The sequence below is a fragment of the Podarcis filfolensis genome (genome assembly GCF_964270895.1).
Source record: "Podarcis filfolensis genome assembly, chromosome: 6".
Classification (NCBI taxonomy): domain Eukaryota; kingdom Metazoa; phylum Chordata; class Lepidosauria; order Squamata; family Lacertidae; genus Podarcis; species Podarcis filfolensis.
The window spans coordinates 70802361-70818741 of NC_139609.1; the positions used below are offsets into that span (position 1 = coordinate 70802361).

Genomic DNA, 16381 nt, shown 5'->3' on the forward strand with positions numbered 1-16381 from the left:
GGATACATACCGAAATGCAAGTGTATAGGCAGCTAGTGACTGCATTGTGAAGAAGGGCAGAGAAAAATAACGAGCAATTCTTGCTCAATTCTGTGTAATCAACAATGCCTAATGAAGAATTGGAGAAGGAACGCGAGAGACAGAGGCGAGAGCAGGGAAAGTTTAACTAAACAGTTTTATCAATTAACAACATCCTCACTAAAACAACATCCTCACCCACCCATAGAACTGATGTTACATTTTTCAAGTTTTGCCATAGCCAGGCTACCTAAATTCAGACCACGAACCTCAGAAAAACAAATGTACTGTATTTGGAAAAGCTTCATGCATGAGCCCGAGTCACCTGGCATTTCAAGTACAATCTTTAACAATGATGTTTTATTTCTGCTGCTGTTATCATTTATTACTTTGTATCATTTATTACAGTGTATCCTCCAAAGTGCTGAGAGTTGCATTTTAGTCCCACAACAACCCCATGAAGTAGGTTAGGCAAGAGAAACTGACTTGCTCAAGGTCACTTAATATCGGCCCACATCCAAACCCACCATTCAAGCAAGTCACTATTAGAGGCTCCGAAAAGGTTCAACATGTGGGCTCAGGGGTGGCTCAAGATATCAGCTGCCTGAGGCGAAGGACGAGATGGCACCTTTCCCCAAGGCCACAAACTGGTGGTTGAATCTTACTACAATACTGGTGAACTGGACAGTGTCTTCCCCAGCACATGGCTCTCATAACTCTGGCTCTCCCCTCCCTGCACCTGCCTCTCTCTCCCTCATGGTAGGGCCGGCCCTGTATGGGGCATCTCCTAATGCTTTGGCGGAGGACAGGACTACCTACATCTCCCAGCGTTCAACTGAGCAGACAGAGAGAGAGAGAGAGAGAGAGTTAAAAAAAAAACAACAAACACCCAGGCTCGTGCGAGCGCGCGTCGCCAAGTGACGTCACCCCCCTCAGAGAACGAGAGGAAATCCTCTGAGTGAAAAAACTACGGCACCCGGCAGCCCTTGCGTGTTATTTACATACTCGCGGCCTCTTGAGTAGCGAGGGCTGGGGAAGAAGGCTGTGGGCGGAGCCGCCGTTGCCGTGGCGCCCGGAGTGACGTGAGAGAGATCTCGGGCGGTCCTACCGGGAGGCCGTGAGTCAGTCAAGGGGCAGCCGAGGCTGACGTGCCGGCGGGGGCTTTGCGTGTGTGGCATCTGTGTGTCAGTCAGGGAGTGGTCACCGTGAGGGCTCGGGCCTGTGAGAGGCCCTACAGCCGCCGCCGCTGGTGCTGGTGGAGGGGCCTCTCCGGTCGTGAGGAAGGCGGAGGTGGTGTCTCTTTCCTGGCGTTTTGCCTCAGCACCTCAGCACCGGCGGTCTTCGGCCGGCCCCGCTTCACTCCCTCACGGTTGATCCTATCGTAACTGGGAGGTCGCGGGGTGCCGCCGTTTCTCCGCTGCCGCTTTCTCCGCCTGCGGCCCAGCCATGTCGGGGCTGCTGGGCAAGCTGTTCGGGACGGGGGGGAAGGGCGGCGGCAAGGGGCCTTCCCCCCAGGAGGCCATCCAGCGGCTTCGCGACACGGAGGAGATGCTGAGCAAGAAGCAGGAGTTCCTGGAGAAGAAGATCGAGCAGGAGCTGGGGGCGGCCCGCAAACACGGCACCAAGAACAAGCGCGGTGAGCGGGCGCGGGGGGAGGAAGAGGTGGCTTCTCTCCTCGGGTGGGACTTCTTTTCAAAGTTCCCTTTATTTATATGCTGGTTTCCCACCCACACAGTGAACTGCGCCCAAAGCGTCTCGTAATAACCACTAGCGGAGTCGCTGTCAAAATACGTAACATCTTCGGGGAAGGGGAAGCAACTTTACAGAACACATCAATTGCATTCAAGTAAGGCAAAATAAGATAGGTAGATGTAAATCCGTAAATAAAAGACTTTCAGTATTATAGTTACTCCGTTTGATACTTAACAAGCAAAGCACAAATCAAAGCTTGCAGACCTAAATAAATAAAGCTGACCAACGGGACCAGTGCTGAACATACTCCAAGGGGCCACAGCAGCCTAAAATCTACCTGTGGCAAGAGGGGTGTAGAGACAGAAAGGTGCTTGGACCTTTCTAAAGGAAAGGATGGTGCTGGGGTCAGTTAGAGCAAAGTAAAAACACAGCCTAATAGGTAGGAAAAGAGTTTGCTTCACAATGTTGTGTATGTTTACTCAGAGATAAAGACACCTTGCAATCTGTAGATTTTTACTTTCACTTAAATGTGCCTAAGATTGCGGTATTAGTGGCATTTTTGCCTTAAAAGCCTCCAGGGTAATGTTCAGCCTACTAAGAACACAAAATAGATAAACTAAACGTGCAGCAACTGTCAATGAAATGGCACGCAAGACAGGAGCAAAACACATTTCCATTGTTGGGGTGGCCTGCTTGGTCTCACCAGATCATTGTTATAAGGCTACAGTTCCGTAATTAAAAGTACCCAGCCCAGAGCTCTTCCTCCATTCCTATTTTTGTGGGCCTCTTGTGAGTTTGGCATGCAGATAAGTTTTGCAGGCTTTTCTCTACACTGATTTAAGCACAAAAGAGACTTCAGATGTTGAGGGGGGAAGTAAAGGGGGCTGTTGTGTGAACTACACTGGAGGCATACAAGTTTATTCAATATAGTCAAATAAATGGCAGCTGGTTTTCAGAATGGGAACATTATTGTAGTATATCTGAAAAATATGGTGTGCTTTATGTTTCCATGTGCCCATCTCCTATAGCAGGCATGTCCAACAGGTTGATCGTGATCTACTGGTCAATTGCGGGGTGGCCCTGGTTAATCCTTATCGATCTTGGGACAACTTTGATCCACCCTCGAATGACAATGTAGATCACTGCCAGTTTTTTATACTGTGAGTAGATCAGTGTCTTGCGAGTTCGGTGTGCCTGTCCTACAGTAAAAGTCTCTTTCATTTTTCTCAGGCCATTAGTAGCATTTGCATCTTGAACTCTCCTGGTTTGGGGCCTATATACACATAAAAGTGTAAGGTAGCAGATGCCTTATTTCTATAGTTTGGACTTAATTCTTGACACCAGCAATTTGCTGTGCATCTATCCTGGTCTTACTCTTTTCCCATCCCTCTTTGAGTTTTGCTCTTCAAGTTCTGCTGTAGCACTCAGATCTTGGGTTAGTTTGAGTGGGATTCTGAGAGGGAGTACGTTAGGGTTAGCCTCTAGATACAGCATCTTTTCTATGTCCCTGCTTAGTTTTGGGTTGCTTCCTTGGGGCTGCATCCAGACCTGTGCAGGGCAGGGAGGCAGCAGGGTACACTTGCCCCAGGCCTCAGAGGACTAAGCTGGGGGAGGGGGGGTGTTAGGGGCCTGCCAGACTTATGCTGTCATGTCAAGAACAGGACTTCTCCTTCAGGCCTCAGACAAGCTCTCCATAGGCCTGGCTGCATCCATTTGAAGCCTAGACCTAGGTAGGAACCTGCACTTTGTGCAGAGTGATCTGTAATCTTTAAACTAGCACCAACATTGTATTGCCTCATTGAGGCTTCCTCGCTGAGGCTAAGTTCTAAGCTAATCTCTTGTCGGTCAGTATTCCTTATTTCTTAGTTGAACCTGAGGCACATTGAAAAGATATTAAACAAGAGGCTGTTTATCTTATCTCCTTTATGAAGCTGCAGTATATGTTCCATGTTATGTTGCTCAGGACTATTTTCCTTTAATTGACACTGTCTCATTCTTATCATGGTTTTGCTATTTAGTGTGCTGTGCATGCTTATGATATTTAGAAGCAACAGGGTCTCCTTACAGTAATACTGGAACTTTTTATCTCCACAGCAGAATATGTTTCTGTGTATACAATTTATGTACATTCTTTACCATTTCTGTTGTCAGCTTTTATAATCATGACTTGTAAAAAAAGCCAAAATAAAGGGAGAAAGCAATAGGCTTCTTTAATTCATCATCTGGCTAGTTGAAAAAGCTTAGTTTGCTGATCTGGCAAATGCTACATTCTATCAATGGTAAATTAGATTGGTTGTATAGTTACAAAAGAATGCTGCACTTTATGTTGTAATGCAATTTATTGACAGCTGATGTGTTGTTGTGGTAAAGAGATTGAGCTACAAATCAAGATGTCCCCTGTTTGATTCTTACTGTTCATTAGGTAGCCGTAGAAAGATGCTGGTCTCCTTTGCAGGATGGTTGTAAAGATCACAACAAAATAATTTCTGAATAGTAATATTTCATTAAAGTACCACACTAGTCAGTGTGGGAGAAGATACTTGCTCCTTGCTTACCTCTGACAGTAGTTCATACTGCCTTGAGACTAGACTGAGGGCCAGCTTGGGCATGTTGAAGGTCTGAGATCAGAATCTCCTGTATGCTTGTAAACCTCAAAACAGCTATGGGGCAGGAACACTAGGAAAGGTGTTTAAAATGAGCAAGCAAGCAAGCAAGCAATCAAACAAACAAACAAACAAAAATCTGCTATTTCCCTGATCTAAATCATTCCCTAAGCTCCAGGAGGAAAATGTCAGGTACAGATGTACATTTCAGCAATGTCTTGTCATTCTTCTTAAAATTAAAGTGTTACTGCATCCCTTCATGCTGATTAGCATGCATAGAAATAGAGAAAAATTCCTATGGTTGTCCCCCCAAACTCGCCAGTTTCAGCAGAAATCATGGTGTGTGTATGTACAGTGCTACATTGTGTGTTGCAAGTGCCTACCATTATGAAAGTTGAGCAGTAGAGCTCCACCATACTGTATCTGCTAATAGTCAAAAATACATTTGCGGTGAGGTCAAGGAGGTTAAAATTTGAAAAACCTATTCCCTGATGTATACAACTCTCAAACTCTCGATGAGTAAGGACTTTCCCTTCATGTGAAGAGAGCTGCAGCAGATTGAGCCAATAGTGTGTCCCACAGTCAAGATGGCAGTTACTGCACGTGCTGTAGAGGAAAGTGAGGGGCAGATGGGGCTCATCAACCTGGGAAGGTAGTCCATCTAAGAGAAGGAAAACTCTGGTCCTAAATCTCTACTGCTTTGTGGGACATCTTCGGAGAAGAAAAGGCTAAGGAGCAAACCCTACACAAATCCAGAGTGGAGTCCCTAAGGTGGTGGGATGGCACCTTGTACGCCTCCTTCTGGTCAGCTACTCCTGCAGCCAAGCTGATGCCAAACGTATTGCTCTGCTTTTCTTTGGACCACATCAGCAAGGCAGAGAGGAGGATCTTGTCATCTGGGCAGCCCAGGACCTCCATACATACTGCCCAGGCTTGTTCCCTGGGGAGGTTACTTTGGTGCTCAGTTTGACTTCACCCCCAGAGGTGCAGTCCATTGTTTCTTGAGACAGATGGATGCCAGCAACAACTCTATTCCGAAGATTCTTCAAATACTATAAAGATGCATTTTTAGAGAGGATGATACAAAAAACATAGGTTGAAACTGTAAGCTGATCTTCCGTTATGGTCACCAGTTGATTATAAATCTTGGTACAAGTGCATTTAAAACTGCATTTCAGTCCTTTGCACAGAAATGACAATAGCAAGAAAGAATCTGTTGAGCAGTAACGTAGCACATTTGAAACCTGTCTACGTCCCATCAAAATGAATGGAATTGCACTAAAGTTGTCAGTATCCCAATTTCCACTGCAGATTGCTGTTTATGTTGAGTTTAATCTTAAGAGTTCCACAAGAATCTGCATGCAGTTCTTAATGAGTGAAGTTTAGTGCTTCTGATGATGCGAGTTAGTGATTCAAGTTTATTGAGTGCTAAAAGGAATTTTTTGCTGTAAAGGAGAATTGCTATTCCTTAATTTGCAAGTCTCTTTTAAGAGGTATAATAGATTAGGGTCATCTCTGGTGTAACATACAGTGTAAATAATGGAGCATAACTTCATATGACTGGGATGTTGAGGCTTCTGTTTTCCCTGCTAACTGAAATGTTCAGATTCATAATATTGCAAAGAAGATGCTAAATTTTATTATCATCTCTTAAGAAGTTATCTTTTTAGCTCTGGATAGATAATGCTCTGGAAATAAATACAATTAATTTTTAGCTCAGTGGGAATTTATAACAAGAACAATTTTGCTGTACATGCTTTGGAAATAACTTGTAAAAAAATTCAGTGCCTGAAAACTTCATTGTAACAGAACACTATAGTTATTCTCACAATTACCTGATTCAGATGGTCAAAATGACTTACTGCCACCTGACACTTAAATGCCCAGAAACAACACTCTGCCCAGGCGGTATATGAACAGATCTATTTCAGTGCTGGCCTGCATCATATGTTAATTTAACTTGTGTTGTTGCTGAAAATAGGTAAAGTTGCATAGGGTTAGGCAACAAACTGGACTGCTATTCGTAGAATAGCACCATAGGATTCTTTGAAAAGATGGTTTTTAGAAGATAATGTAACTCATCCTGGCAGAAACAGTGCAGTGGCTCTACCATAACACTTGACCTACAGTTTGAATGTTTTACAGTGGAAAGCAGCTCAAATTCCAGCATTCACAGAGGGCAGCCAGATGAGGGAAACTTATAAATGTATGCTTTGTTTACTTCTTGAAAAGGTTTTACAAACTGCAGATGGCTGGAGCTGGATTCCTGCTCAGTATAATTCCTGTTTAAGGTTTTAAACGATAAATTCATTTAATTAGGAACTTTCAGTGGGCAGTGGAAAATGGTAACTGTTGCATCTTAATTTTAATGGTATAATGAAATTTCCTTTGCTATAGATGTTTAGCTCTTAAAATTAAAAACGGACACCTGATTGCATACTATTTAATGTGAATAGTCTTGTTTAGCCATTTTAGTTTTGTAACTGGTTATAATTCTGTTTGAGTACCAATTACTACATCAGTTCTAACTGCCCCAAACTGATCCACTTCCATGTGTACCAAGCAGCCTAGTTTCTTGTATCTTGTTCAGTATTCCTGCTTGCATTTTCCAGTTCTCCGCTATGATAACATGCTAGACTGAACTAGAAAATCTACACCTATGCAGAGGATTGCCTCCTTTTTATATATATAAGATTTTATTAAAAGTTTTTCATAATACAATACAATAAAAGAAACTAATCTAAATAAAAACAAAAACAGAGAAAGAAAGAGAAAACATAGTCATACACCTTGCTTGATTACCGTATTTTCTGGCGTATAAGACTGGGCATATAAGACGACCCCCAACTTTTCCAGTTAAAATATAGAGTTTGGGATATACTCGCCGTATAAGACTACCACTCTTCCAACACACACCAAATAAAAATTACAAAAACCAGTCTGCAGTCCGGCTCAGAAATCCGCTCCACTTCCCAGTGCCCGGGGGGGGGGGTGCGTGGGAGTGGGCGGGTCCATTTAAACAGAGGAGCGAGCCAGAGGGCTTCCTCTTTGGCTCGCTTCCTCAATTGCTAGGACATCGCTGAACATCGCTCAGTTATTGCTTTTGTCGGACCTGCTGAAACATTTGGGGGGGATTTTTTACTGCTTTTGTTGAGCCGCTCTCGTGGAATTTGCTTGGGATGTGGAACAGCTGACAGGCGCTGTTTCAACCCAGGGTGGCTGGAAAAAAGGCTTTATCATACGCCCCGATCAATTGGCAGTGGGTGAGTCCATCGCTGTGCGTGGGGAGCAGGGCATTTGAGGGGAGTGCTGCCTCAATTGCCACTCTCGCTTTACAACTTTGCCGCCCTCGTGGCGAAAAAGCTTCCGGGTTTCTCTGATCCCGGCCACCTCCCCCTCTCAGCTTCCCCTGCCCGAACTGCTCCCTTTGTCGTTGCCCTCGCGGCTTGATAATCGGCTTCCCTCCCCTCCCCCAGCCATTTTCTACCTTTGCTTGCCCCTTTGGCTGTGCCACGCTCTGCTGCGCTTAATGCTGTTGTTGGTTCCCTGCCTTTGTTATGAGCCTTTCCATTTCTTTTACTGTGGGGGCTGCTTGGGCTGAGGCAGCGGCCACGTGTCTAGTTGCTGGGGCAATGCGAGGCCGCCATTTTGGACCACATGGTCTACTACCGGGAGCAGTTAGGGTCGTTCTGTTGCTGGTGATTGGAGAGGCTTCTGGGGCCAATTTCCAAGTGTATTTCTGCTTCATCTAGAGAGCTTGGTGTCCTCCGATTTAATTTGCTGTCGTTTTGTTCTTTGGTGGGGAGTTGCTGCAGGAGCTGCTGCTGTAGCCGGCGTAGAAGGAGACCCCCGACTTTTGAGAAGATTTTCCTGGGTTAAAAAGTAGTCTTATATGCCAGAAAATACAGTACTTGAACATGCTTATCTCCTTTCATAGCATCCTCTGAAGTAGTGCAGGAATGTAGGGGGGGTGTGAAATTTCCAATGCTGACAAAAAAATTGAAGTTCCCCCTCCAAGCTGAGTTTTAATTGACACCAAGAAATGGGAGATCCTTATTGCCTCACTTTTTCCTTGAAGAGAAGGTGCCCTAGGGGTGGTTCTCTTGCAGCTACTTATTCCTGCCCTGTACCAAATGTCCTTGCTTACTCAGAGTGTTCTCTTCTCTTTCCTGCCCCCAAAGTATCTTAGATGGTGGTCATATAAAGTGTTTCCATTTCTTACATAGTGACTAAGACAAAACATCCAGATTTTTTGCATTTCTTGTGTTCATTTTACTTGACATTCTTGTGTAGTTTGAATAATTCTTTGAGCCTTTTCTCTCATTATCTGCTAGTCTACCATATTAGAAAGATTGAATGAAGGTTTATTTGTCAACAAGCCTGTCATGCCTTGTGTGCTAAGCATCTAAGCTTCTAGTATTTGGCTGTTGGCTGTAGATCCTGCAGTTTGATACCGAATAGACGAACAACTCAGCAACAAAATTGATTTGCTTAGAGAAAGACACCTATTGGTAACAAAAGTTAATTAAACTGGGAACACAAAAGATGCGAGAGGCATAATTGGTAGCATAAATTTTAAGTGGTTTTATGTTCTGAACATCATGCTTGTAGAAACAGTTTTAGATGCACGTTGTATATCAATCATCATTTGTCTTGTTTTTGTCCAGCTGCACTTCAAGCCCTAAAACGAAAGAAGAGGTATGAGAAGCAGCTTGCACAAATTGATGGCACATTATCAACAATCGAATTCCAGAGGGAAGCCCTGGAAAATGCCAACACCAACACTGAAGTGCTCAAGAATATGGGATTTGCTGCCAAAGCAATGAAAGCTGCTCACGACAACATGTAAGATGCTCTTCATCATTGGTTCATTGAATGGGCCAACTTTTCATTGAGTGCAGTACAAAGGGACACATTCACTCTTTGCCCATATTCCCTCTTTTTTGGATAGTTCTGGACAGTTATTATAAACCAGTCTTCACACAGTAACTCAAATTCTACATTGTGCAGCGGGACTTGTTTCTATAAAAGTATGCACAGACCTGGTATAAGTTTTCAAGTAACTATCCACACTGGTTATCACCTCTTGAAGTGTTAAGTGTGAAAAAGATTAATATGAGAAGTAACTGGGTAACATACAGCCAATTATTAATTAAAGAAGGTGGGAAATGGAGATTGAAACCTTATGGGCAGGTTAAAGAACTAGTATTTGATTGGCTACAGTATTTCCAAATAAATGCAATGTTTAAAAAAGACAGCAAAGAAAGAGGATATGTGGATAAAGACTCTAAATTTCAGACGGAAATTATAGACAATGATGTGAAAACTTTATCTAAAATGTATAAGATGTTGTTAGATTGGAATTTAGTAGATGAGGAAGTCAAGTCCGTTATGATTCACTGGGCTAGAGATGTGGGCCATAGTATACAATTTGAAGATTGGGAAAAACTGTGGAAAGATGGATTAAACTTTACAGCATGTACGACAATAAAAGAAAATGTCATGAAGATGTTTTATAGGTGGTATATAACACCTATAAAATTATCGAAAATGTACAAGGTTTGTAATAAGTGCTGGAAATGCAAAGACAAGGAAGGCTCCTTTTACCACATGTGGTGGGAGTGTAGAAAAGTGAAAGAATTCTGGGAAAAAATATATATTGAACTCAAGAAGATCCTAAAATATACGTTTTTAAAGAAACCAGAAATCTTCCTATTGGGGATACTAGGGAACGAGATACAAAAGAAGGATTGTAAATTTGTGTACTACGCGGTTACAGCAGCAAGGGTAACGCTAGCCCAGAAGTGGAAACAGCAGGAAATACCAACGGTGGATGAGTGGAGAGCAAAATTATTAGACTACGCGGAGTTGGATAAATTGACAGGAAAGATTAGATATTTAAGAGACCAAAAGTTCATTAAGGATTGGGGAAAATATGTAGATTACCTGGAATATATAAGTGAGGGACAAACAACGTTAAGGGGATTTAAAGAAGCATTGTGAAAGACGAAGAGTTATTGACTAAAGGGAATAGAAGAGAGAGAGATATATATTGTCAATATAAGCTAGGAAATGCGTAATCTTAATTATTACCACGAATGATTTACGGACAAGCTGAAGGAAGTCTTATAAGAGATGGAAATGTGAAATATCTGATGTGAAACATGTAACGTGTACTATTTTTTTTTCTTCTTTTCTTTTTATTTTCTTCTTATTTTTTGTTTATCTTTTATTTGTAAATCAATAAAAATTCAAATATCAAAAGTTTTCAAGTAACTAATCATACTAAGTATCTTTACATGTAGACATGCTTTATCTGTAAGCAGCATATAGTTTGAAAAGCATGTGGCTTTCATGGTTAAAGTCTTTGGATTTTACTTCCAGATTATGCAACTGAATAGATGCAAACAAGTTATAATTAATAGAGCAACCAGTTATTACTGTTACAATTTTTATTTAAATTAGTCTGAATTCTTGCTCAGGAAATAATGATTTCAAAGTGGTAGCATTCTCTCTTCAATAATAATCAGCAATAATCAGCATTATTGTTTTCTTGATGATTTGAATCAGTTTGCCCTGGTGGTTAGCTGAATATTTCCTTAAAGCTATTGAGACTTGTAATGATCTCCAAGACTAAACAGGTGAATGGTTCAAATAACTTAAATCCTTTTCCTACAGGGATATTGACAAAGTAGATGAACTAATGCAAGACATTGCAGAACAGCAGGAGTTAGCAGAAGAAATTTCAACAGCTATCTCCAAGCCTGTGGGAATCGGTGAAGAATTTGATGAGGTAAGTACCAAACAGTTTAAGACAAGTATGACGTTTGTACACATACAAACTTAAGGATTTTGAAACACACTTACTTCTTGTGACTCAAAATATTATGTAATGAGAACAAACTCATGAATTTTCCATCTTAAATAACAACAGAAATGTGAGTTTAGTACTTTGGCTTGCTCTTAGGAACAACAGAATAATTTGGATATGTAAACGTTTTGAGACACCTAGAATGCCCAGTTGTGTTGAGTTGGACATGAAGGTTTCTTACAATTATATGATGTTACAAAATTGGCAACAGTGATTTCTGGTGCTAGCACCTGTAACCGCAGTTTGTCTCTCTCCTTCAATAATAGGATGAACTGATGGCTGAACTAGAGGAACTCGAACAGGAAGAATTGGATAAAAACTTGCTGGAGATCAGTGGTCCTGAAACAGTTCCACTTCCCAATGTGCCCTCAATATCTATACCTTCAAAACCAGGTGAGTGCCTTGCAAATGCTAAAGACAGGAGCATCTTATAACAAGTGAATTTGTCAAAAAAGCATTGTAATATGCCATTCTTGTGATTTTATTTCTCAACTACTGTGCAAAATTTACACACACTAATCTGTTTCACAGAAGGAAAGCTAGTTAAGTTCCCTAGTTATCTTTACCTACAGATCAAAAGTCATGGTTCTCAAATCTGGGGGGGGGGGGAGGGCGCTTCCTCAGGATCTATCTCTGACACCTTAAACCCCTAAGCAGTTCTCTGATCGCCTATTCCAACTAATCAATGGTTTCCAGGTTGGAATATTTCATTTGCTTTTATTCCCCCAGGGATGAGAACAATTGTCTCTCGAAGAAAAGGAACTTGGGTGACAAAATTCTTCCCCCATATCTTTAGTTTGAGAATCACTGTCTTGGGTATGAGAATAAATGGATGTGGTTCTGGTTAAAATCCCTTGCCCATAGTGTTGTAGCATTGCACAGTTCTGATGGCAGCATGCAGATATTGCCCATGTGTGGACAACACAGCAAGGAGCTTTTTAAACATGCCCTCCATTTTTCCATATAACCTGGCGTACTACCCCAGGGAAGCAAGCACCACTTTAAAACACTGCCTGCCATTTGGCTACTAAGCCATATTTAAGGAGCTTCTATTGACATAATCCCTAGAGAACTCGGGCTTGGATACCTGAAAGCATCCCTTTTAGGCTCCCATCTAGGCCTCTCCATTTCTTGAGATCCTTGGAAGAGGCTGTCACTGGTTGTGCCACTGTCACAGATGTACATTATGCAGCAGTCTGGGAGAGGGTCTTTGGTGGCACCTGCCTTGTAGAGCTTCCTCTTTTCTGAAATAAGGCAAGCAACTCTTGAATTTTCAGAACATGCTTAGTACTTGTTCACTCAGGTATTTGTTGGTTGCTAAAATAATTTCTTGGGGGGTGTATTTGTGTGACATAATTTTAAATATTTGATGATGTTAGTTTTTATTTTATTTTATTATTATTTATTATTATGTTTACATTCCAGGAACTGCTCTTGTATTGGCCAGATGAAGAGTGGGTGTATAGATACCTAAAATAAAATAAATACATTGAGCAACTGCATACAATCACAACACTGTGCTTAATCTTGTGGTGTTGTGTCTTTTTCTAGCTAAGAAGAAAGAAGAAGAGGAGGATGATGACATGAAAGAGCTAGAAGCCTGGGCTGAAAACATATAACTACACCAGCTGCCCAGCTGGAGAAACAATTGAGACTCTGCTCACCTGTTGCTACAGGTGCATGTATGGGTGGGAGACATCATTAAGCGCAACACCTTTATTTCTTTAATCCCATAGCTGTGGGAATTGCATTCTGCATAGCATGGTCTGAGCAAGGGAAACAAAGTTTCCAAAGAAAGTTGCCTGCAGTTTAGGGTGTTGACTTACTTTAAATAATAAACCTTATTGGCAAAATTCCAACATTCAGCTTCTGGACTATGCTAATGCCACTGCTGGATCACCATCTTTCAGAGTTCTGACCATGCTGAATCTGACTCGGGATACGAAGCCTGTAACTTAATTTGATGGAAACGCTTTTAGAAGTCTTGTAAAGTATTTCAAAAGGAAAAGTCATAAGCCGTTATTGGCTTATTATGCTTAGATGTACAAATGCATCACTTAGGCTTTTAGTTCTTTAAAGTCTCTATTTATATCCATTGGTGGCATTGACACTCCTCTCTCCGCATTACACTCACTTGGTCGCTGTTCGCAGTTGGATTTGGTGAGGTGGATTTGGAATGTTGAAGTAATTCTATGATGGAAGTAGGTGAAATTGACACTAGCTGTACATTTTTCTACATAGCACCTGGAATGTTGATTGCTATCTGTGATATCCAATTCCCATTCAGACACAAACATACATTTATTTTAAATAAGGATCTATGGTTTGCACTGTATTAAATACCTTGATTGATTTTCGTACCTGCCTGATGTCTTCACTATGCATGTATGTAACAGAAACTTGGAGAACCTTGTTGGGATTTCCCCCACCCCATTTTGTACATCGGTATTCTCGGTACTTCGATCTTCCTTCGAGGCAGAAGTGTAGATATCCAAGTATGTGCCACTTTGGTTCTCAAGTTGAATATTCAGAATAGTATATGCTAGAAATACTAATACATTCTCCCCTCCCCCCAAATGAACAGAATTTGAATAGTGCTAAGCAGTGCCTGTTTTTGAAAGCTTACCGCTGTGTCAGCCCTTCTGATGTTGAATCCATTTGCCACATGGTGTTCATTAATTTGCTACAAACAACAACTCTGTGCCAGAGCCAGAAGCATTGCCTTGGTTAATAATAGAAGGGCCTTTGCTCTTCATTCTGCATAAGTACATCATACATTTTTCAGCATTCAACCTTTCAGCATTCTATATGGAACTCTGCCGCCAAGTATTTGTAGAAAAGGAAGAAAACAGACAAGCGCTACTGAAAATACACAACATCCCACAGTAACTATCTTAGTATTGGTTTTGGAAAGGCTTAGTCCAAATGCTGGCTGAGGCAGCTGTCTTGGCAGTTTCTCTGCTCCATAATATGGTAGAAATCTCATTTGAAAATTTCCCTGGGGTATAGCTGAAGATTATAGTCTGATATGCATTATGGTTGCTGCTGTTTTCAGCATACCCTTGTTTCCTATTAATTATGTCCTTGTGTTTCCTATATTCGTGGATGTTCTGCTCCTCAGGATTGTGTGCCCATTTTCTCAAGAATGGTAAATTATACAATTGTAATTAATGTTCTCATGCATTCCCCTGCCCCCATGCACCATAGGGGATGTGCACCCCCCCAAAAAAAGTCAAGGGCTGATCTCCAGTGCTAGTTATGATCAGAGTAGCCCCATTAAAATGAATGGACTTTAAAGTCCATTGATTTTAATTAGTCTATCTCAGTATGATTTAATGTGAAATATATTCCTTCCATGTAGTTCTGAAGTAGCTACAATTTTGTCTGGTCATCTCGAACCCCTGTCACGTGGCTTCCAGTGGAAATTGCCTAATTTTGTCTCTTTCAAAGATGGCTGGAATACAGTGATACACGCTACATTGCCGGTCCCTTTTGTAGATTTGTACTTGCAGTAATCCCCACTCTGTTATTAAAGCTGATCATCCTATTGAGGACCATGATTGCAAGGGTTTAGAAAATTAGCCAGAGTGCCTAAATGAGATTCTTCTGAACCAGAGAGCTGTAATAACTCTAATCAATATAATGAATATGTTAAACCCCTTATTTCTGCTTCCGTGGACTAAGTCCCAGAGTCACATCTGTATATGGCTTTCACAGTTCTTCTACCTTTTCCTTTCCCTTTTTTCCTGCCTAAACTATTGTATTCGCCTGGAATTCTCTCTTTAATTACAAATAATACAAAATTCACTATAAAAATTATGAGGAAAAGTACAATCAAAGGCTGGGAGGGCTTCTCAAATTAAGTCTTGTTTACAAGCTCCCTTCATATGTTCTCTTGCAGACAACTTATTACAGTCAAACCTCGGTTCCCAAACAGCTCCGTTTTGGAACGTTTTGGCTCCTGAATGCCAAAAACCCAGAAGTAAATGTTCTGGTTTTCAAACGTTTTTTGGAAGCTGAATGTCCAACGCAGCTTCTGCTTGAGTGCAGGAAGCTCTTGCAGCCAATCGGAAGCTGTGCCCTGGTTGTCAAGTGTTTCGGAAGCCGAACGGGCTTCTGGAACACATTATGTTCGACAACCAAGGTTTGACTGTAGAAGGGCAACCATTATGATTATATTCTTCATCCTAGTACATGATATGAGCAATTTTTTTAGAATTTATAACTTTATTGATTTTCCTGAGAAACATCAGTAAAAACAGGAATGGCACAATGTATTAAATTATCCCATGTCCTCTTCCCTCTGGATTACAAATGTAAGACAGTTTAATAAAATCAACTTTGCATTTCTAGAATGTACATCTCTATAACATCAGTGACTTTGTACTTCTCAAATATAGATCCATCCTGTTAACAGCTTCATCAAGAGCTGTATGAAACAAATCATACAGTTTAGGTGCATGTAGTCTAGTCTTAAGGGATGTGCTATATATCTTTAGATACTGTGAACATAGACGATCCAAATGCAATTCCAACCCTTTGATCTTTGTTGCTAGAAGGTGTTAGGCTGCGGCAGGCATACTTGCCTGCTGTTAGAGAGGCTCTGTTCTTGCAGCTGTGGAAAGCATGGTGCATGGAGCACTTCTGCTGCAGAGTTTTCACCTGTGTTAGCCAACCTACAGCTCCATAGCAAGGCTTTATGGGGCAAGGGCAAATTACAGCTGACAAGGAATATGCTGTATCCTAAGCTACTCCATTCCCCTGAGATGGGCCTAATTTGGGTGCCTCAGCTCTGCCAGCATGGAATTGGCACAGCAAAATACACCAGCACACACACCGGCAATACATGTGCAGGTCTAATGCCCTAGCAGGCCTTTGGGTGTGGTGATCAATCTGCTGGTCCTATTGGGGGATAGTATTGCTCAGGGACGCGGGTGGCGCTGTGGGTTAAACCACAGAGCCTAGGACTTGCCGATCACAAGGTCCGCGGTTTGAATCCCTGCGACGGGGTGAGCTCCCGTTGCTCAGTCCCTGCACCTGCCAACCTAGCAGTTCAAAAGCACATCAAAGTGCAAGTAGATAAATAGGTACCGCTCCAGTGGGAAGGTAAACGGCGTTCCCATGCGCTGCTCTGGTTCAGCAGAAGCAGCTTTGTCATGCTGGCCACATGTACGCTGGCTCCCTCGGCCAATAAAGC

At 41.9% G+C, this 16381-nt stretch overlaps 1 protein-coding gene and 1 long non-coding RNA gene across 2 annotated transcripts; one reads left to right on the top strand and one right to left on the bottom strand.

Annotated features, from left to right (window-relative positions):
* Positions 1-950: 950 nt before the first annotated feature.
* On the top strand, positions 951-13544 carry CHMP4B (charged multivesicular body protein 4B). The gene is made up of 5 exons (XM_083619204.1): positions 951-1654; positions 8981-9158; positions 10992-11106; positions 11451-11577; positions 12736-13544. Exons 1-5 carry the CDS (start codon positions 1465-1467, stop codon positions 12801-12803), a joined length of 678 nt encoding a protein of 225 aa, XP_083475330.1. The 5' UTR covers positions 951-1464; the 3' UTR covers positions 12804-13544.
* On the bottom strand, positions 8876-15232 carry LOC310764853. Its single transcript, XR_014549278.1, has 2 exons — positions 10591-15232; positions 8876-9376 (listed from the first exon to the last, which is right to left on the bottom strand). It is a non-coding gene; the product is annotated as an uncharacterized lncRNA (long non-coding RNA).
* Between the last annotated feature and the right edge of the window lie 1149 nt (positions 15233-16381).

What these genes read in the sequence shown, in the direction of transcription:
- CHMP4B (XM_083619204.1), top strand. Translation starts at nt 1,465, where the DNA reads ATGTCGGGGCTGCTGGGCAAGCTGTTCGGGACGGGGGGGAAGGGCGGC. An exon ending in CGGCACCAAGAACAAGCGCG is followed by an intron (nt 1,655 to 8,980) that starts GTGAGCGGGCGC and finishes GTTTTTGTCCAG; the next exon opens with CTGCACTTCAAGCCCTAAAA. An exon ending in AAAGCTGCTCACGACAACAT is followed by an intron (nt 9,159 to 10,991) that starts GTAAGATGCTCT and finishes CTTTTCCTACAG; the next exon opens with GGATATTGACAAAGTAGATG.